The 23,374-nt window shown below is 33.1% G+C and overlaps 1 protein-coding gene across 2 annotated transcripts in view; it reads left to right on the top strand.

Annotated features, from left to right (window-relative positions):
* The first annotated feature begins 4,475 nt into the window (after nucleotides 1-4,475).
* Nucleotides 4,476-23,374, top strand: part of LOC143255342 (persulfide dioxygenase ETHE1, mitochondrial-like) — a 47,198-nt gene continuing 28,299 nt past the window's right edge. For both annotated transcript variants that reach the window (XR_013030564.1, XM_076510837.1), the window contains exons 1-3: nucleotides 4,476-4,688; nucleotides 19,671-19,815; nucleotides 22,625-22,810. Coding sequence is in view for 1 of the 2 variants with exons in the window: in XM_076510837.1 (XP_076366952.1) it covers nucleotides 4,503-4,688; nucleotides 19,671-19,815; nucleotides 22,625-22,810 (517 nt within the window). In the remaining variant the exon portion in view is untranslated. The remainder of the gene's footprint in view (nucleotides 4,689-19,670; nucleotides 19,816-22,624; nucleotides 22,811-23,374) is intronic.

Raw genomic sequence — 23,374 nt, forward strand, 5'->3', positions numbered from 1 at the left:
TAAAGGTAGGCAGTGGGTGATGATGACTAGCTGTCTTTCCTCTAGTCTTCCATTGCTAAAATACGGACAGCTAGAGCAGATAGCCTTGATGTACCTTTGCACGAAATTCAAAGCTAACAAACAAGACAGTCCCACATTACACCTACTTAGAGCCTGGCATGACCAGATGGTTAAGTCGCTCGACTCGTAATCTGAGGATACCGGGCTCGAATTCCCGTCACACCAAACATGTTCACCCTTTAAGTCTTGGGGACGATAAAATGTGACGGTCAATCCGTCTATTCGTTGGTAAAAGAGTAGCTCAAGAGTTCGGGGTGGGTGGTGATGCCTAGCTGTCTTTCATTGATAAATTGGGAACGGCTAGCGCAGATAGCTCTCGTGTAGCTTTGCGTAAACTTCCAAAAACAAATAAACAAAGCATACTTACTTATGTATATATACTGATAAAAATTCTATTACCACTAAATTATAATAACTGTAATGCACTACAATTTAAATAAGACTTGCACGTAATTAAACGTTAATGTAAATTTTATGCGAGATGGGTAAAGCTGTTTATTGGAGAAGATCAGTTAAGTTTTGATTTAATTTGAAACATATAACACAGATTTGTGTTGTATTTTATTTGTTGTTTGTTTACGTTCATGAAACTTCCCATGCCAGTTTGAGAACCACTCTTACAGACAACTTTTTTATTCGCCTCTGGACGGTCCTATTTCTGATTCTAACGCCAAGCATATCTGAGTTTTTATATTATTTTTGAAGCTGTTTTCAAATGATTTGAATTTGAAATTCTTTTAATATTTTTGTGGACGTCTCTTTCTTTTATCATACGTTAAATACTTTGTTGCGTCGAAGAGCTCGAAATTTGTTTGAACACTGTGAGTTTTATCTTTATTGTATAAAGTGAAAATTTGTACCCCTTTATACAATTTATTTCTTTTTTAAATTTTTTCTTACGTTTAGCTGTCTATATTGTAAAGTCTTTAAACAACATTGACACCTTACTGATTATTCGCTCCCCAAACGACACAGTTTCAATACCCGTGGCAGACAGAGCATAAATAGCTCTTTGTGGAGTTTTGTGCATAATAACAAAGCAATTACTGATTATTCTGATCGTTTATTCTGCTTTCAAGACAGTACATAAGACATTGTTAATGGTTGTCCAACAGTAATTATCATTGTCATAGAAAATTATTATTATTTATTTTAAAACGTATCTGTCATAGCAAAGTCACATCGTGCTATTTGCTCTGTCCTCCGAATGGGATCAAGCCCTGATTTTAGAGTGGTAAATCAGTAGTCTTGCCGTTGTTTATTGTTGAATTCAGACTTATGATCAACGGTTGTGGTTATTTGTCATTTAGCTATTTTGCTCTATTTCATATCTATACAACGTTTCAATTTTTTTGCTTTCCACAGTATAATTTCATTTAACCAAAGTGCCGTTTTAGAGTTTTGATTTTTGAACCAGCTCAATGGTAATGTCAAAAACAATATACAAATAGTAACAATTGCCACAATGTAAGTTTTGTCCAAATATATTGCTTGTTTTAAACGCTATTTATGAAAGAGTTAAACATAAATAAAAACCGAATCAGTCTATAAATCCGTTATAGAGTCATCTATACTATTTTCCCCATTCGTACATATATATAGGAAAACAGTATCGTTCATTATAGTTTATTTGTTTACCGCTAGATGTCGAATTTGTTATAACGTTTTGAATACAATAAAGATTCTTAACGTACAAATATAGATGTAGGATAAAAAAAACAAATAAGATACTATAGTAATAAGTTTAGAACGAGCATTTTTCTAGTGATTAACTTAAGTTACACGAAACTTTTATTCAAGTATAATAATTTTAAAATAAATTCATCAGGACGAGTAACAAATATAGTTAATCTAAATAGGTTTTTAATTTAAAATAACAACATAAACGTAACACAATGTTTTAAGCCAACATGAAACCTATTGTACCATCTTGGCTGTCCCATTCTTTACAGTAAACTAAAACTATTAATGAATATTTTTAAAACGTCTTAAAGCCAACCCTTGTCATTCATATACTTATCAAGCTTTCTCTCAAACTCTCTAAATTGATTGCTTCCGCAACATCCGAAGGAATCCCACTTCAAAGACTAACCACTATGTTAGGAAAATAAAACTGTCTTAGCTGAAAATGACTAATACCCTGCCAAAATATTTTTATTTGTGTTTCCTAGGCCTACTATTCTCACTGTTAAATGTGAAAAAATGAAGCTGACGCATCAACATTATCAGTTCTGTTTACAATCTTAAGAACTTTAATCACATCCCCTCTTACTCTTCTTTTTAAAGAGAAAAGAACTTGAGAAATTTTAAATTTCACCTCATATGACAACCAGTCCATCCCAGACACCATTCTAGTTACTTTCCTCTGCAGTATATCTAGCATTGAAATATTCTTCCTAAGATAAGGAGCTCAAGACAAGACTGAACACAATGCTACAAACGTGGCCTATCCAGTAACCTATACAATTAAGTGATAGCATCTTTAGAATTGCATTCAGTATTTCTAAAAATACAACCAAGAATCCGATTTATCTTATCACTAACAAGAGCACGCTGCTTTGATGGTTTAAGAAGCTGATCAGCTTCTACACAAGGATCCCTTTCTTTTATAACACTGGTTCCTAAAATTCAAATTATGCTTATACTTCAAATTATGATAACCCACATGCAGTATCTTGTATTTATTACAATTAAAACCTATCTGCCATTTATTTGCTCAACTAACTAAAATTTACTAAATAATTTAAATCACTTCGTAAACATCAACATCCTTTTAACTGTTAACTGCACTTAATAATTTAATATCATCTGAAAATTTAAGTAATTTATTGATCATTCTTTCATCTGTATCCTTAATGTAAATCAAAAACAGAAGAGTTCCGAAGAATAAACCATGAGGTGCAACACTAAACTTAACTTGTAACAACTCTCTGCTTTCTTTAGTCTATCCACTGTCCTATCCAATTTGCTAACTTATCCTCCACACCTATAAAGATTTTTTTTTTACATTATAGCACCTTGTAAAATGCATTTTGTAAATTCAGATATACCAAATCTACGACTTTACCCGCGTTTGAAAAAAATCACAAAAAACGGAAACCATAATGTTTATATTTTGAGGCAACCTTTTCTCATACATTCTTTTTAATGAGATACGAGAGCTGTTGTTTCATTGTGTCGGTATTTGGGTATTGATGTTGTTAAATACCCAGGAATGTCAGGTACATTTGACCTCTTCCTCCAACGAGAGCTGTTCAAAATATACGCGGACTGTTTGAATTGCGCGGCTCCAGTTGGTTCCAGGGGAATCCGCTTGGTGTCGCTAGGTTTGCACAGATCAGCTGATTACGACGCCATTTCTCGATTGCAGATATCTTCATTTGTGTATTAGCTACGCGCTTTTAAGTGAAGTGCGATTTTTTCGTTTGGCGGATTTCAGAATGAATGACGTGAAGGAGCAACGACTTGCTGTGAAATTTTGTGTTAAACTTAGAAAATCTGCGACTGAAACTTTTGCTATGCTTAACACGGCTTACGGTGATGTTGCTATGAAGCGTAAGGCATGTTTCAAGTGGCATGAACGTTTTAAGGATGGCCGACAGTCCATTAAAGATGATGAGCGTCCTGGACGTCCTTCCACGTCAACTGACGACCCACACGTCGACAAAATCAACACCCTGGTGCGGGCAAATCGAAGTCTGATTGTCAGGGAGCTTGCTGAAGAGTGTGGGATATCAGTTGGATCTTGTTACGAGATTTTGACCGAAAAATTGAAGATGCATCGCGTTGCTGCGAAATTTGTGCCTCAGAACTCGTGCGTTTTTGGCCAAACACTCGATCACTGTTCTTCCCCACCCCCTACTCATCTGACCTTGCTCCTTTCAATTTTTTCTTGTTCCCCAAACTCAAAAGATCCTTGAAAGGAAGAAGATTTGAGACGATTCTCGAGATTAAGGCAAATGCGACGAAGGAGTTGGAGGACATTACAAAAGAAGCGTACCAGGACTGTTTCAACAAGTGGAAACACCGTTGGGATAAGTGTATGCGTTGGGGAGGAGAGTAATTTGAAGGGGTCCCAGACCTGTAACTTCTAAATAACGTACATTTTGTTTTATGACGTAAGTCCGCGTATTTTTTGAACAGACCTCGTAATTTCCTGTTTCACCGGCTTTCTTGATCTTCTATAATCTTCTAAATCTGTCATACCAGTAATTTTTTTTTAATTTTTGATGCTTTTCTTTAATTTTATATCTTATTTTGTTTCGTTATATTATCTTAAATATTGAACAGTAGTTTATTTTGTGTATTAAAATGCGTGTTAATGTTAAATATTAGGTCTGATGTCAATTTATAAATAATTTTTTGTTTGATTTTAGAAAATAAATAAATTCTATAAAACTTATTTTACTAGAGGACGCTCAAAATAATTCTGTCGTATTGCAATGGCAGTAAGTTGGAGATACACACTAGGTTTGACGATCAATGTTGTACGTGGTCAAATTAGATGTGGAGCAAATACTGTTTGTCAGAAATCATTCGCACCGTGGGCCAACAAAATGAGTAATAATAGTATTAAAGCGTTATCGACATCTTGTGACATGAGACAACAAGGCTTGATTTTTCGCCAGGTAAAATTGCATATTTTGATCATAACAATATTAATATAACATAATCAACAGTTTTAAGCCTTTTAATTTTATTACAAAAGTATAATTTTAATATTTTATACGCTTAATTAATATAACGTATAGCATAAAATCATACAACTTGCATTTACAACTTATAAAAACTTCTAACGCAAATTTGGAAATGTAATGTGTTGCTGTTAGTTTACTATGAAACAACTTTGTGTTAAAACTGTTTAGTGTGTTTAAAATATGTATAAAGTATATCGTATCACTTAGTTATGATTAATTGAAATTTTATACTTGTATTAAGTTATAGTGATTATACTATCTAGTAATGCGTGTTTTTATGGCATGTAACTATGCGTATATATGTTGCAATTGTTGCGTAGGAATTTTCAAAACGACCTCCCCATTTAAAACAAATTTAATAATATTAATACAGAAATTCTATTTTTTTTTCCAAGGGATAATATTAACAATCGTCCATTTGGCTTATCTGTATTACCAAACTACAAGTTATATTTAGAAACTCTTTTTACAATATTTAATCCTTAATTTTAACAATTAAAATAATCATTTTATCTCAGGTTTTAAGATATTTCACTGTTATAACTTTTACCACAGTTAAACTTTAAAAGGCAAACTATTCTCTCTAAGTTTATTCTGTCTGACCATCCTGTTAGCATTAGAAAAGAAAATAACTGCCTGAGCTACAGTTAGGTTTGAATTTTCATAATTCTTCACTGTAGTTTTAATTCCTGCAGTTTTTATAGGATTGTTTTTCATTTGTATCTATGGATTTCAAACCCCCAACCAGTCCCAAAATCCACATCTGTCCCTCTCCTCTTGTTTTTCAATTTCTCTAATGAAAATTTGTCAAGTTTTAAATATATTGCCACAAGATAATCTTATATTCCAAGAATCATTCTAGTATTCCTTATCTGAACTCTTCAATAACTCAAAATCCCTTCTTAAATAGTGACCATACTAAATAGTGTTCCAAATGAAGTCTAATTAGAGCCTTAAATGAGTGAACTGATTACATTGTACTCACACTTTCAATGTATGTAACCTAAAGTTCTACTTGCATTATTAATATTTAACATTCAGATCTTTTTCTTCATTAGATTTGTTCTGTTTTCTGAGTAATGCTACAACCTATAAAAAATAATTGATATCTAATATGTATAACTAATAGGGTTAATTTATAACTTAAGGAAAGAGGAGGGGCTATAAATCTTTAGCAAACACAAACCCACATCTCTCCCTAAAACATTCAATGACTTGATTTAGAATGTCACTAAAGTGCTAAAAAAGTTTGCATTATCTAGATTTCTGTGAAAAACTACAAGCATTTTCAGATAAAGACACCAAAACTGTTAGTTACTCTGGGTAAGGCATAATGATTGACATGCATACATAAATAAATACCTTTTGTTACAGATAATTTTAGTATTAGTGTAAAAAAATTAAGGTTGTTTAACTCACACATTCAGTAAAATGTCTTGAGACATAAAAACTAGAAAGCTATTATTTGAATAATGGAATAACAAGATAATATATCATAAGTCATATGTTAACTTGTTCTTTCACACAAGTGTGAAACATAGCAAATTTATATCTGGTTGAAATGATTTGACTCTTAAGGAGAAGTTAAAAAAAAAATTATTGCATTTATTTTTGTGGAGTGTTAAAGAACTGTGATTATTTGATTCATTTCAAAATTTGTAGGATTTATGGATAAGCTGAGTGGTGAACCTATTTGTTTTTGTCTTATAGTATCTTTAATATTAATTTTTAATTGCTGAAGTATTATTGAATAATACATGTATACTTGTCTTCAGTTGGATTGTAGTACAATGGAAGTTAGATGTGGTTTTAGTGAAATGAATCTTAAATTTCATTGCTGAATGGGACCTTCCATGGTGTTGAAAAATCATTTACTTTCTTTTCAGTTAACACATGAATAAAAATAAATAAATAAAAGCTATAAAGAGTAATAGTATTTCATCTTACAGTATTCTAAACAATTTTGGAAGCACTTTAGTTTCAAATCTTGTAAAGAGAACATTTAGAACAACAAACAGATTTTTTCTAAATCTGCTAGTGATACTAAAACTTTTAATAGCTAATTATATTGAATATGTTTTTATTTACTAAAGTGACCTTAATAATTTAGTATATAGGTCAAAATGTGTAAATGCAAGATTTCATGTTGATAAATGTAAATTTATGCACTTTTAGTTTAGAACTTTAGAATGGAATTGCTTTGTTTTTCTGTTAATGTGATAACGAAATAAAAACTTGAACTTTTGCTTGGGTGTTTAACTGTGAAGAAAAAGGCAGTAGTTTGTTCAGTTCATAGGAATTTTGTATTAAGAACAAAGACAGTTTAGTTTTGTACAAGAATAGCAAATTTTCATTTAAGATACTGTAGGAAGTTTTGGATCCTCTACTAAAGAATGTGTATACACCTATTAAGAGTTGAAAGAAGAGATTGCTGGAACTATACTATTTGTTGTTGATCATTTAAGATAGGGCACAGAGAGTAGGTAGAGAGGTCATGTAACTATGATAATGGGAGCATATATCTAAAACTAATAATAATGAATACTGTTGAGTAATATAGTAAAAACAAATACCAGGGTAAGTTACATATCAAGTATGTACAAGTGGGGAGCTGCATCAATATGAGGGCTGCAAAACTAAGGTTAATTCTTGCTGAAAAGTAAGTAGGATGAGACACTACACAGATGAAATATTGTGTATTTCATTCTCATTGTACCTTTCGTTGTAGAATCAACCTATTGTATACAATAATAGTTTTGTAGGAAGAGATGCATTTTTTTTTCTAAGCTATATCAAAACATAGCACCTTGTTTAGTGGCAATAATTTGAAATCTGTAAATCACAAAATAAGGTAGTTACTTTTCAAACCACTGGTTGTTTACTTTGATTTTATAAGTGGAGTCAACTTGACAGGTGATGGTGATCAGTCATCCAACATACCTAATTAAATCTGTTTTATTTATTGTTTTATGTCTATGCAACTGTTATTTTTGTTACTAGTTAAAGAAGAGATTTGATTATTTCAGTATCACATAGCCATTTATATTGTTTACACATCACAAGTGCAACATTTAAAAATGTAATTTTACTATAATCATTCAAACTTAGGTTTGGATAAGATATTCAAAGTGTGTAGACCATTGGTTAAGCTATTTTATATAAAATATGTTCTTGGATAGTATTTTTTCATTTGTTTATAGATGTTGGAAATACAATAGCAACATTACAAGAACCATTTGAAATTTCAAGTTTGTCTTGCATGATCCAACCAAAGTTGTTGAAAACTTGTTTAACCTTTTTCTTCAAAATCCTTTTTTCTCCATGTATATCGAGCTTGCCTTTTTAAATCTCTAACTTATTTTTAATAACCTTGATCAAGAAAGGTATCTGTATAATCAAAACCAATACTTAATATACATTTTTTGTGATGTATCTGGTTAAAACCGAATTAATGCTAGCCCTTCACTTGGTAGTTGCACTTAATGACTGGAGATTCAATTGTGGTATTAATTACAAAGCAGTACTGAATCCCTCACTTTATATATCAATATTAAATGTGATAAAAACAATGTACCCTGAGTATAAAACAAAAAAAACAAGATATTTATTATGTCAATTAAACCCAAATACAGCATGTGTACTTGCTGTTAGTTACCTTATACAGTTGCTTCACTGGTTTTTCTCTACTTCAACTACTCAAGTTGAAACCATATACTAAAACTGAACTGATTATTTAAAGACGAAAGTACATTCTGATAAAATGGGGATAAAGTTGCAGATTGCCTGAATAACATATTCCAAGTAACATCTCATTTAGTCATAGGTTACTAGCCATATTGACTCATAACCCGGAACCAGGACTGGAAAGACCAACTTCAGGTGACTGGCAGTGGTTTTTATACTTACCTGTTAGTCTTCCTGGCGGGTTATGATTATTACCATTCTGCTACAGGTAGTCCTTTACAACTTTGTTGACTGGATGTCAACATTGGTTTTTGTGCCATTTTCTGTTTTAATTGCCATTTTGCTTTTATATTCAATTACTTTTACAAATTTTACTCCATTTACTTGACTTTTATCTTTTTACTGGACATTTGGCTACTCATTATTACGATTTTGCGGAGTGTCTTTTAAAACTCCTATTCTTTTACATTTTGATAATAGCTGCTATGACACATAACCTGGAACCAGGACTGGAAAGGCCAACTTCAGGTGATTGATGGTGGTTCTTGAACTTACCTGTTAGTCTTCCTGGCGGGTTATGATCATTACCATTTTGCTAGAGTAAATACCTTACAACTTCTTATACTCTGCTTTCTCTCTTAACATTGTAGACTAGGTGTCAACATTGGTTTTATACTTTTTTGCTTTACCTTCATTTCCATTTGTCTTTTACTACATTTACTTTATTTTTACATTTTTAACGGATGTTTGGTGCAGATAGCCTCGCTGCTTTGTGCCATAAAACACTAAATCAATTAATCAATCAATCAACTTATGGAGTAACAAATATCTGATTTAAAAAACAACAAATGTAACTTGAAATATCAACTATACATTGCTCAATTGTTTATGTGAAATCTGCACACATTCAGAACAGAATAAATTCAGAATAAATATTATACTAATGTAAGAAGACAAACCCAATATCTACAATAATCAAATGTTACATAATCTGTCTAATGCAATATACCAGTTTAACTCGGGTGTATATTTTCATAAAGTTATGATTTGCAGTAGTTATAATGCATTGAATCATCAGTTGGATACCTTTGCTTTTATTTTGGTTGTAATATAAGTAAGATCTCACTAGGTTATGGATATCCTGTTGAAGGATGAAATACATATCTTTAAAAATTCATAATATAGAATGAAATACAAGTACTGTTGTTAATGATATTAAGTAACTGATGTAAGTTCCTGAATTTTCACAGGATTTAAATAAAAATAACTTAAATATATAGGTATTGTGATTAGTGTTTTTTTTTTACTCAATATATAGATGAATATAGAACAAGAAATAGTTAAATGAAATGTTACATGAAAAAGAAAGTATGTTGCAAACGGCCTGACCAACCTTTTATTTAAAAAATGCAGCAAAAAATCAGTTGACGAGGAAGAGTATAGAATGTACCCTGTAGTGTGCGCGTGCTATATATAGCATGAAAATAATACAAATATCACAATTCTCTAGAAAAGAAAAAACCTTCTATATTTCAAAGTTAAACATTATTTGCTCCTTGAGTTCGATTGTACATTCACAAATTATAATTGAAACGTGCATTGCAAATAGGTAATCTGCTTGATATAAATTTTGGGAAATATGTTATTAGAAGATCGTTCAACCCATGGAAGTTTTCATGCGGTGTTCAAGTAGACGTCAATTCGCCATGCGTTAATGCAACCTTTCGTACGTGGTTCAGCTTTTCTCGTGTACATGTAAATTTGGTGTGTTTGGAATGATCAATATATTGAAAGCACAGATCTAAATACTTATGTTGTAACCTGTGTGATAGCAGTTTACACGGTATTTTATTGTGAACGCATAAAACTGATAGAGATTGGATATTTTACCAGTTTTACATCTACTTATAATCACTATGAAAAATGTTTGTCTGAAGTCTGAAAACCTCTTGCAATATACCACGTAGAATCTAGAAGAAGGTGGTTAAAAATATTTAATCTAATATCTGATATTAAAACATGGGCTGCTCAGTTAGCAGTGCTAGTCATTCAAATGTCCAAGTTCTGAAAGGTGAATGCGACTCCGACACTATTCACAATAACCAAAACCAGGTGGTAAATGAAAATGTTATGTTCAGACAGGTAGGTTAATATAAAGTCTGTATTTGGTTATCGCGTTGTTTTCATAATTGAACTTTCAAACTTTGAAGCACTCGTCTTTCTAGTATATATAGCCTTAAATACATTTTGAATGACGTTATTAACTAATATGTGTTGTAATGTGTACGATTTCATAAGCCGACGAAGAATAATTAGTCTTGTTATAGGACATTAGAATTAAGTCTATTTCCTTTTAAAACCACATTCTTAATTTTATATGTTAGGGACTTTGAAGCATTATTGAATGCCAGTGGGCTTAAAGAGCTCTGTATTTAGCGAAATGCGTAGTCGACAAAGGATGTGACAAAAATTGCGATGAAAAAAAGCGCAAGACAGGCTGTATTTTTTCCATATATGCCATCGATTTATACAAACGAGGTTTAGTGGAATAATTCTTTTTTAGATTAGGTATCTTCTTGTCTTCTTAAATAGAACACAAACCGATATTATACTGTAAAAAAATTGTTTAAATCGAGTTATGTTAGATTGCTGTAATTAAGGCTGAATTAACGGTAGAATAAAAAATTAGTAAAGAAGTCAATGCTGACCCGGCATTGCCAAGTGGTTAGGGCGCTCCACTCTTACTCTGAGGATCGTGGGTTTGATTCCGCATCACGCCCAGCATGCTCACCGTTTCAGCCTTGGGAGCGTTATAGAGTAGCAATCAGTGGGATAGAGAAACAGATGCTATGTGGAAAAATAGAAGGGAGGAAAAGCGGAGGGTGTCAAAGAACTAACTATATCGACAGCCTCAATAACTATGTCACCAAAAACTCAATGAGCAACATCGAGTTTATAAGGTGGATTGACAACAGAGAAGTCTGGCATGCCATGGTCGTCAATGTCTGCCGCAGATTTGACACATGAAGAAGAAGAAGATTCGTTGGGCGGTTGGTGGCAGTGACTAGCTGTCTTCCTTATAGTCTTACACTGCTAAATTAGGGGCGGCTAGCGCAGATAGCCTTTGTGCAGCTTTGCGCGAAATTTTAAAACAAACAAAAAAGTTCATTTATACGTTAACATCTTGTTTTACATGGTTTTGTGCATTTACAAAGTTGTGCTTATTAGGGCTGAAACACACTTTATTTTTTGGCAAGCAAACACTTCAGTTTAAAACTCGAGTGTGACGAGAGATGTTCAAAGTTTTTAATAACATCTTTTTTTTTTACTATGGTAATAATAAATGGAAAATGGAGGCTGTATTGTTATTAGTGATAAAGTGTGAATTCATATAAAGTGTGTTTTCATATAACAAAGCCACATTGGGCTATCTGCTGAGCCCCCCGAGGAAAATCGAACCCCTGATTTTAGCATTGTAAATCCGGAGACATACCGCTGTACTAGCGGGGGGCAAATTCTAATAAACATGGCTAACTTAAGTTTGAGAACAGGAATCATTGTATTGGTGGAAATGATGAGAATGAAAGGTCAGAAAGACTCGCTACTTTGAAGAGACGTAAAGATTAGACGCTCGAACATTGGGTGATATGCATGTAGTCTCTATACTTACCAGTGACGTATTTAGGTGTGTGTGTGTGTGTGAGGGAGGTGGAGAGGACTCAGCCTTAGGGCACAGACCACTTCATGGGAAGCCATTGATAATTTTATTCTATGTAAAATTACATGAGGTATAGGCCCCACACGACGTTAAATCCCCCACTGATACCTACTGATTATATTGATGACGGCTAATAGTACTTACCAATGAATTCTATTTTAGAGAAGTCAAATGGGAAAGTATGTTGTTTAGAAAGCTATGTAGTTTCTCATGGTTTTATATTTCATAATCTTAACAACTTTACCAGAAATAAATAACCCTAAAACTCCAAAATTGGTTGTCTTTAATTGGACACTAAGACAAATCGTAACTGACAGTACAAAGCTTCAAATGGTTTGAATAATAAATTCTAATTCTAGTATTTTGTTTGTTTGTTTTGGAATTTCGCACAAAGCTACTCGAGGGCTATCTGTGCTAGCAGTCCCTAATTTAGCAGTGTAAGACTAGAGGGAAGGCAGCTAGTCATCACCACCCACCGCCAACTCATGGGCTACTCTTTTACCAATGAATAGTGGGATTGATCGTCACATTATACGCCCCCACGGCTGGGAGGGCGAGCATGTTTAGCGCGACGCGGGCGCGAACCCGCGACCCTCGGATTACGAGTCGCACGCCTTACGCTTTTGGCCAAATTCTAGTATTAAAATGTTTTGTATGCAAACATGTACTACAAAAAGGGAATACATAGTTTAAATCTTGTTCATTGAACGATAAAGATCATCTTCAGGTAAAGGTGATAAGGAAGGTGTTTGTGCAGAATATCGAATATGATATTAAGGGTTTATTCCCTTCTGCCCATAAGAAAAATAACAAGTAACTTTAGTTTGTAGATTTGTTATTTTAGAGGAAAGGTTTAATGAAGTTGTTACACATTATAATTTATCTCAGATGAGTCTCCGGTTTGTTGTGTTACATACGTTAGCTATTACTATTTCAAATAACTGGAAATTTGAACTTAATAGTTAAATAAATGTTAATGTGTATTAAATTTGTTACTTGACAACAAGGTTGATACACACAATTTTCGTTTTAACACATTGTAGCATGCAAACATAAAAGCAGTACAATTTATAAAAACGGTTATTACTAATACTTATTACAAAGGATAGTTTATATACGAGTTTTACAAACTTGCAGACAGTATTGACTCTTAAATCCGTTACTTTTCTTTGATATTATTTTTGGAAAAACTGAACTCTGCAACTTTATTTCTGTATTGTGTGGTCTGAAATGACCTGATGGTTAGAGCACTTGACTAGCAGTCTGAGGGTCGCGAACATACTCGTCCCTTGTATCTCAGGACGATTGGTATGGGTATTAACACTTACCAAAAACAAAGGAGATGGCAGCGTTTCGACCTTCTTGGGTCATTTTCAGGTTAACAAAGAGAGTTTGCAACTGTTAAGGTCAATAATGACTTGAATAGGCCCAGAACTATTAATGAGCAGATTTGTTCACGTGATAATGGGGCGTAGATTAATAATTTAAATATTGTATTTTCATATGGGGTAAATTTATAGAGATATCAAAATATATTTATCTTGTACTTACAGTTGCCTGAAAATTACCTGAATAAGCCGCATGTTTTGTTTTTATTTCGTTTCACATGTTTGTTTTCAAAGTTAGTTAAAGGTCTTGCATTGACAACTGTGGAGATATCAAATTCAAATTGTACGTTTTTCCATTTAGGACTACTTTTTTCTTGGTTCATTGGACAGGAAACTAAAATTAATAAAGTTGTTGCTTCGATTTTTTGCTTAATGATTGGGCACAACTGTGCATACAAATTGTAAAACACTAGACTAATTATGTATGGAAAGTAATGCTGTGTAGTTATTGTACTAGCCATCACAACAGTCTCATTAAACTTGATAAAAAGTTGAGTTAGAAAGTCTTAGAAAAAAAAAATGTGTATGTCACAGAAACCTTCGAGGTGAATAGTGTGTGTGTTATAGCAAAGCCACATCGGGCTGTCTACTGTATCCACCGAGGGAAATCGAACCCATGAATTTAGCGCTGTAAATCCATAGACTTACCATTGTTCCAGCGCAGGACAGGTGAACTGAGGCTAGAAATTGTGATACAATTGTGATCCACGCAGATGGATTTAGTGAAAGTCTAAAATGTAATGAACAACGTAATAGCTGATATTGAGACAGATTTGTTCAACAAAAGCTCATGAATTATAATTGGTACTTGCGTTCGGATTAAACTGTCAGTAAAATCTAATAAACAGTGTTGGACATACTACTGAAGTGAACTGGGTTTAAAAAGTGTAACGAGCACTAATGCACAGACGTAACGTAAATTAGGCTTAAAAATATACTTATGTAAACTGTGATAAAAATGTTACTCCACTTTTCTAACTAGTAGTATTTGGATTGGCCATCATATTATAACTTCACCTGAGTGAAAGGAAGTTGTTCAACTACGAGAAATGATATAAAACAGGCAAAACATGGACCGAAAACAAGGGAGCATAAGTCTAGAATAATTTGCCACTGGTATACATATTTGTGAAGCAAGCTGGGTGAGAAATCTGGTGTTGTAAGTAAACTATGATGTGAGAATCTTTGAGATTCTAACGACTATTCTTGCTCTGTTATTTCCCCGAAAAGGGGCTGAAGGTCGCGTGGAGGGGATCACCACTGTACAGTAATTAGTTTTCAGTCGGTCAATAAACTAAAATGGAATCGTATAAGGGATGGTTAATGTTGCAGTTTGTACAGTTGTGACGCAAGTAAAAGATGAGCATGTCTTGAGTCACCTGAATAATTGTGCATTCTAAGTTACAACTCAGCATGATTTACGAACTTCATAAGCAAGAAATTTCTTTTACTTTTGATTTTATTTACTCATGAAACAGAATACTTTCGGAGACTGTCTAGAATTGCATTCTAGTACTATTGTTTCATATAATGTTACCCACAAAATCAGGAGCGTAGATGTTTTACACCTGATGGGGGGGATTATTTTTGCAACTACTTATGTGGACTGTTCAATTTGCAAATTGGTAATCTCTGATTACGTGAACTTGAAAGCTGTAAACATGCAGTCACAGTGTAATCTTGTTGCCATAATACTTCAAGGTTTCCATGTAGGTTTGTATAAGTGAGGTGTTGTGAACAGTTTTCAAAATGTTAATAGAATAAAGACAAATGTGTCACAAATTAACTGCCACGTGAATTTATTTAGTATGTTCACGTAATATTGACGCAGTAAGAAACGTAAACTTCTGAATATTTTGTCTAGACTTTTGCATTCTTCCTGCTGCTTCTTTTTTCCATCATGTAGCTGAACAGTCACTGGAGTTACACCAAGAGAACCTTCTAGAGATATAGCGAATATGTCCTGAGAGGAGGATTGGTGTTTGTTGAATTTCTGCTTTGCCAGTTTCCAGTTGCAAAAACCGGTGGAAATGAAGGTATACTCCACTAGCCTCTCAAATTTCCTGTAAAAAGGCCTCTATTTTTCGCCTTGGCACAATTAAATCATATGACTTTTTGAGTCTGATTGTCGAAGTGCAGCCACGGGAACTCATCAAACCACTTGCCCTGGAAGTTGATATTTTGAGATTTTGCTTTCTGTCATGGTATTAATTGTGCGTTTGGATGATATGGCTTTCCACACTGTATCTGTGGAGTGTCAGATTTTTCATTACTGCACAAACTTGTTTCACAAGTATCTGGTGGTTCATGATGTGCAATAGTTGCACAAGCATCTTCGGACTCGTCCTCTGACGAACATGGTATTTCCTCTGTAAGGCAAGTTTCTATACAATTCGAATAGAGGCTTCAGGCCGTTGAAATCGCTCCTTTTGTGTTGTAATTATACAAGAAAACACAATATTTTTACTATCTATGATAAGATAATATATTTCTTTTATTATATTATTATTAGAGGGCGGTGATAATCTGAAATTTCATGGATTAATGAGGGCCACAAAGCCAGGTTTAATGACCCCTGTTGTAAAATCGTGGCTCAAACTAAAAGGAGCTGAGGTGGTGATGTAGAGCGCGACTAGATCCTAGTGGCCCGAACCTGTCGTTAACTGTACACTAAACGTACACTTTAGTCAGCGGATTCGGCAGCTTACGAGAGGAAGGCGTTCGACAATAAAACCGGCTAGAGATGCATAAGAACAAATGGCGTAGGAAAACTGCACAATATACACATAAGATTGATGCAGCTACAAACTACAAATGGCTTGCCAGATCTAGATCACAGGAGTTTACGCTTGGGAGTAATATTTTCGAATTTCATGCTCTGTTCAATCTGTTGCAATGAAAATTTTACTTAATCTTACACTACGTACAAGACATAGGTAGATTCTGTGATAGTGCTTGCAAGCCTTGCATGTATTCTTCGGCCTACTGACTGATACTTACGAACTATCGCTCAGATCGAAAAGCTTAGAAGCACACCTATATAAAAGATGGACATCTAGGCTACTGAAAAAGCCTACATCTAGGCCTAAGTATGTAATTCGATTGGTAAGAACACGATAATCACAAGAACAAACACACAGTTTGTAGGCCTGTGATGCAATAAAACAATTCAACAGACCAAACTGTAGGTGGGGGGAATGATTGTATGCACCATACCTCCCACCTAAAATGAGGGGAGGATGTATACTCCCATCCCCCCAGGATCTACGCCCCTGCACAAAATACAATGAATGAAGTTTATTGTCTACCTTAAATGCTTGATTCATTATAATTTTCTCCCATTTCTACTTCACGTGGTTCTTTGTCATTCTAACTGTAGTATAAGTTTCTAGGATATTATGTGGTACAAGAAAGTTCACGTGTTTCTACTTACGTAATAAAAGTGAATAATATTTGTTTTGGGTTCAAAACATTCACATTCTTTGTCACAAGGAGTTTCAAGTAATCGTAACGAAATTTTTAGATTTACCTATTTAATCTAAAAGTTATGTTTTTGGAAGTTCAATTTTACTATTTCGTAAGTAGAAAAATTACTTTTAATAACCCGGGCCCGGCATTGCCAAGCATGTTAAGGCGTTCGACCAGTAATCCGAAGGTCGCGGGTTCGAATCCTGGTCGCGCCAAACATGCTCGCCCTTTCAGCCGTGGAGGCGTTATAAAGTTACGGTCAATCCCACTATTCGTTGGTAAAAGAGTAGCCCAAGAGTTGGCAGTGGGTGGTGATGACTAGCTGCCTTCCCTCTAGTCTTACACTGCTAAATTAGGGACGGCTAGCACAGATAGCCCTTAAGTAGCTTTGCGCTGAATTCAAAACAAACAAATTTAATAACCCGCGGCGCCATTGCATTAGATCCGCGTGTGACGTATTCATGACGTCATATCTGCACCCTGAGGATTGAGAAAAGTAAAGTACTACATGACGGGAAACGGGAAGATCGTGATCCCTATCGTAAATATACATAGGATAAAATTTTCGCGAAGATGGGGTTGAACATCGCGTAATAAAAACGTTTTTACAGTATCATGTAAGCAAGATTTCCACTATAGTATGATGCGCAGAATCCAAATATTGAGAGATGATGGATATTATAGTGTAATACTTGACCTTTTCTTGCATATCAAAAAAGGTTAACTTCCAGTAATTACACAAATGTACAGTGAAATTTCGGAAAAACAATTGTCATTTATATACAACAAAAATATAGTAGAGATTATTTGTTTTAGATTTCATTAAAAATGAGCTGTTTAACGTTTTTCTTTGCTAGCAGATAGGTCGCATAAAAATCGAAAATGGCAATGTCAAGAACATAAAACCATTTTATTTCGATAATTTTATACTACTACTAGAAATTGTTCGAAAAAAAAACGATGGAATAGGTAAAATTATATAGCTAAATATATTTTAAAATTAATTAGGAACAAAGATGAAATCAGAGTATATTTTGTGAATATGGTAGGTATGCAAACCATGCGTTTCCTATTCATTTTGTCAGTATATAAATATTTTAAAAACTGTGTTGATAGTAAGCATTCATTATTAATATCGGAAGCCACTAACTTCCTCTAATTGTTCTTGTTACTTCAGTAACTAGGCCATTCGATAATGATACACGGGTACTTTCTCGTGGCAAAGATTACTGTGATGGTAAACATACTGTGTAGTAAACATAAATCGACAGATATTTTACATTGGCAATTCAGGTGATGTTCTAGAATAGAACATTCTTTTTTTAAAAAGTGAGAGTTACCGTCAGTCACGTGACTAGTGCCTGCGTTCTGAGAAGAATGACATTTGGATATGACAGGATCTTTATTATCTCAACATTTCGACTACAAGTTTTCACACAGCCCTGAAGACTTGTAGTCAAATAACTAAAATTATAATTTTTGTTATACCATTCTTTTTCTCATTGGTACCTTTAGTATCTATATAAATAATACTCAAGAATGACGTTGTTGTTATTGGTGTATAATGTCATGTTTTCTCAGTCTGGGATATACGTTTTGAAACAATATCTTTTAAGGTATATATTTAAAGGTAAAAATTACAGATCTTTACCAGTTACATCGACATCCTAACTCTGATTTACTTGTGTTGAAACAATTTTTGACTGTGCTTAGCTTTTACCCAACTTTCTTTCCCCACCCTTTTTTTTTCACAGTCCTGGTTAGTTGTGTTTAACTGCTCATGATAAAGAATTGCATGACCTAGTTTTGAAAGCGGATCTTTTAAGAAATACTGCTGAATCATGCTGGTGAGTGACGTCGATGTGTGTAAAAGAAGTGTGATTTTTCACGTGCTCTAAATATATACATCTAAACATGTCCCTGTACAGAAATTCTATCAATTCTTATTTAGGTCAGTTTTTGTTGTTTTTTAACATAAATTTGTGTACAGGATTGAGAGAACAGTTACAAACTATGTTCACCTTCCTTATAGTTATCCTAATTAACTTAGATTAAAACTCCCTATTTGATTGCATAGTGTAGGTAGATGTTTTACATAGGCCCTGTAGCAGATTAATTATATATTACTGTGACACAGACGTGAGGTTTGTTCTTTTTATGTAGACAATCTTAGTAATTATGTCAGAACTGGCTTGTTGGATTGTAATATAGCTGCATTATTAGGTTAAGAAATGGAAGAACTTAGAAATAAAAATAGAAATATTCCTTAGTAATTAGTACAAATCATTAGTACAAAACAGTAAAATCTTAACTGCATAGGACAGATATAGTCAAATGTAAATATAAAAGTGGTGGCAATTGCCATTGCATCCACACATAACAGTTATTGGGTAAATAGTGTGGTTATTTAACAGTTGCACAATTCCTCCAAACCTGAAAAGTAACCATACAGAATCAACTGAAACCTCATTTTTTTGTATGTTTCTCAGTAATCAGAAAAGTAACAGCATCTGCTTATAAGTAAGTGAGGAACAAAATTCTGAAAACACCTTTGTAATTACACATAAATATACAGAAATTTGTATTAATTGAAACTAAAGTTTGTGAAAAATATCTTATTAGGTGCTGTTATTTATGGTGTATTCTGTATTATAGTTATTTGATGGAACCAGCTTCACATATACATACCTCTTGGCAGACACAAAGACTAAAGAAGCAGTTTTGATTGATCCAGTTTTAGAACAGGTAGACAGAGATGTTAAACTGGTTGAAGAATTAGGATTGAATCTTATTTATGCTGGTAGGTTAGAATTTAGTTGCATTTAATGTAGAATATATATATGTATAATTGTTTTTGGTAAGTTAATAGGTTAAGAAACCTCAGTACGTTAAATCCTTAGTAATGGACTTAACAATCACAAATGTGGTTTTATAAAACCATCATAAAAAAACAAGCTAATGATATACTCAATATATATGCGTAATTTACCACATTTTGTTAACTAAGGTTCATCACTGAATGAAACTCTAACATTGTTAAAACTAACTGGTGATGCCACATTGTTAATTTGTTTAAAACCACATTTCTGATTAAGTCCATAACTGAGGGTTTAATGTACTAAGATTTCTTAACCTATTAACTTACCTAAAACATTGTCTCTTACTCAGTAAATGTCAGTTGTAAACAGTGGAGATGGTGTGTGAAAAGTTGTAGCTCCTGTGCAGCTGAAATTAAATATTACTATCTGGTTAAACTTTTAGTATTGTATATTAAACTCTTCATCTGTATTTTATTATTGTTGTTATCATTTAGGACACACTTTTGATAATAGGCCTATAAACATTTCTTTAGGTCTCTTTACAATGACTATTTTATGATTAAGACACATCATTACATAATAATTAAGAGCAGGATAATTTAAAATTTAGTTTGTGTGTTTGAAATGTAAGAGCCAGTTTCATAACAGTTCTTAAGTACCCATCTTATAAAGTTAAATCAAGATATACACATGTAAAAAAAGTAAATAGGAAAATGCAAATGGATAAATAACTTCTGAAAATAACAATCCTTTATTTCAAAATACTAAATGTGGTACCAGACTTTATCTGTTTGTTCTTTCAGCAAGCATTACTATAAAACTAGTTTATTTCTCATGAACACATGAAGCAGGACCAGCAAAATAATACCAGCAAGTTTCAGGAAACCTATTGCAGAAAATGGGGCTTAGACTAAATCCAATTGACATTCTTGGAGCAACCTTGGGTGGGCTGTGAATAACAACAACAAAAAACCTTGAAGTAAAATGCTCTTTTAGTTTGATTGATACCAAAATCATGCAGGTAGTTCTTTAGGTAATGATAAGGATTTATTTGTGGTAGTGCAAATTGTTTAATATTTTTAAACTTGCCTCATGAACAGGCTCTGAATATTAACACCAACTTGAAGGAAACCTTCAGTCTGCAGACAAAGAGGTCTCTGAATTTCACCATACACAAATATGGAAAAGTAGTATCCCCACTTTTTAGGATTTTTATGCCAAGGATATACTTTCAACATTTCTAGAAGTATAATATATTTGCAAAATGTTTTGGTCTCCTCTTATTTGTCAGTTTTCATTGTAAGGCACTAGAACTTTGATTTTCTTAGTTTAGTAAATGCATGTGTATGTTGATGTCAGTTATATTAAAATGATTTTAAATATGCAAATCAGAAAGTCATGAGACAAACACAGCCATATAAAGCCATGTTGAAACTACATTTTAACATGGATTGGCATAAAATTGGTAATATGTCACTAACAATTAATTTGACCAGAAAAAATGCATCTCATAATGACACAATATTTAGATCATATGTTTGAAAATTCCAAGATAAATATCTTCTAATTAATAACATTGGAAAACAAAAGAGTGTAAATTGACTTAGGAAACCAAGTTTGTCCATAAAGAGACATACAGTAAGTCATATCCCAGCTATGCTAAGCAAGGCTTAGTGTCTTATAATGTGAAAATTCACAAAGCTCAGTAGCAAAAACCATCCAAGTGCCTCTGGCAACAGTATGTAACATAATTAGGAATGAATTCCAACTGGAAAAGTGACATATCTATTCAAACAGTTAAAGAATGAAATTGGTGTTCATGCTATTTCATAAGAATATGTATCTGTCAATTTGCCAAAAGCAGTGAGTGTAATTTTTTGTTTCTTTTGTGTGTGTGCTTAGACTGTTGAAATAAATATTGGGAAATCATTGGGAGTGCATGACCAAATGTGACGACATGGACTGTAAATCATGTTAATAGCCTACTTAACATCTGTAAATTTTTTTTAATTTGGTTATTATTATTAGGATTGAAAAATCACTTGACTTACTTGGGTTAGAAAAATAAGAAATTCTTCATATACACTTACTTATAGCTGCTAAACCCAACACAGCAGTGAACTTGAGTTCCAGTATCTATTATACAATAAAAACATGCTAAAGATGACTGATCTCTTTGAACTCGTAAATGATTAAATCTACAATAACTTCATCTTACATGAACTAATAAATGGTGGTCATCATCAAATGATGCTGCTACCTACAATATTACTTCTGTTTAAGGGATAATAAACTATTTTAACTTTATTAGATTTTTTAACCCCCTACACAGTTGTTTGTGTATATATAAAATGAATTCTTCAGAATTTTGTCTGGTTATCCTAGTTTGTTATTACACAACTGTTGTTCTTTTAGGAAGCCAAAAGTTGATTAAAATTTAAAAAAAAAATTATACGTATTGGAAGTGTAAAGGTAACTTTTTCTACACTTGTTAGGCAATTTTGTTACTTTAGTAATTCTGTTAGAAGTGCTTAACTATAATTGAATTATCAATTTAACTTTATGCCACCTAGAAATGTGATTTTTAAAATAACTCAGGATGACCATCCTAGTACTGTAGAGTTAATAATAAATTTGTGAGCATGTTCAGATAAAAATCAGTTAACATTGTGTGAAAATCTTATACATATACTCTTGTATGTATCATATAAAAGTTTTCTAGGATTGTTTTTGACCAGTTGTTGTATGGCAGAATGTAATTTCTATGGGTTAGTTTCATTATTATTGCAGCAAATACCCATGTCCATGCTGACCATATAACTGGCACAGGTCATATAAAACAGAAGATTCCTGGTTGTAAAAGTGTAATAGCAAAGGTTTCAGAGGCTAAGGCTGATGTCCACTTAGAAGAAGGAGAAAAATTAAAATTTGGAGAATATGAGCTTGAAGTTAGGAGCACTCCAGGCCATACAAATGGTTAGTATGTCTGTCTACATAAACGTACATACATAAAGAAAGCAGTTTGTGTAATTATTTAATTTTGATGGAAATTCTATTTTATGAAAGTTATCAAAAACAATCAAATGGGAGATTGGGGAATTTACGTTTGCCATGTTTGGTTTTTTACTTTTACCGATAAATAATAACTTATTGATAATGACTGGGTAATGCTGCTAAAATATTAAATTTTAGAATTTGTTTTAGAATTGCATGTTCACAGGGTTCACATCATTTACTAAAATTTGAGAAGTCAGTTTTGTAAACAATTTTTTTAAGTATTGAAACCTTGGGGAATCAGTGATTATTATTAGATGGTGCTGGAAACATCCATGTAAGTTTAACCCTATCACCTTCACATCTCCCACTTTTATTGATGACAAGCCATATCATTTTCATTATCTAAACTCTGCAAAAAATGATTCATTGACAATTTGACATCACTCATTACTAACAGATTTTTAACTATGTACAACTGTTTGCAATCAAACATGTGTCACATGATTACTGTTGAAGTGATAGTTAAAAAATATTCAGCAAAAT

This window comes from Tachypleus tridentatus, chromosome 7, assembly GCF_004210375.1.
Source record: "Tachypleus tridentatus isolate NWPU-2018 chromosome 7, ASM421037v1, whole genome shotgun sequence".
In the NCBI taxonomy this organism is placed as follows: Eukaryota; Metazoa; Arthropoda; class Merostomata; order Xiphosura; family Limulidae; genus Tachypleus; species Tachypleus tridentatus.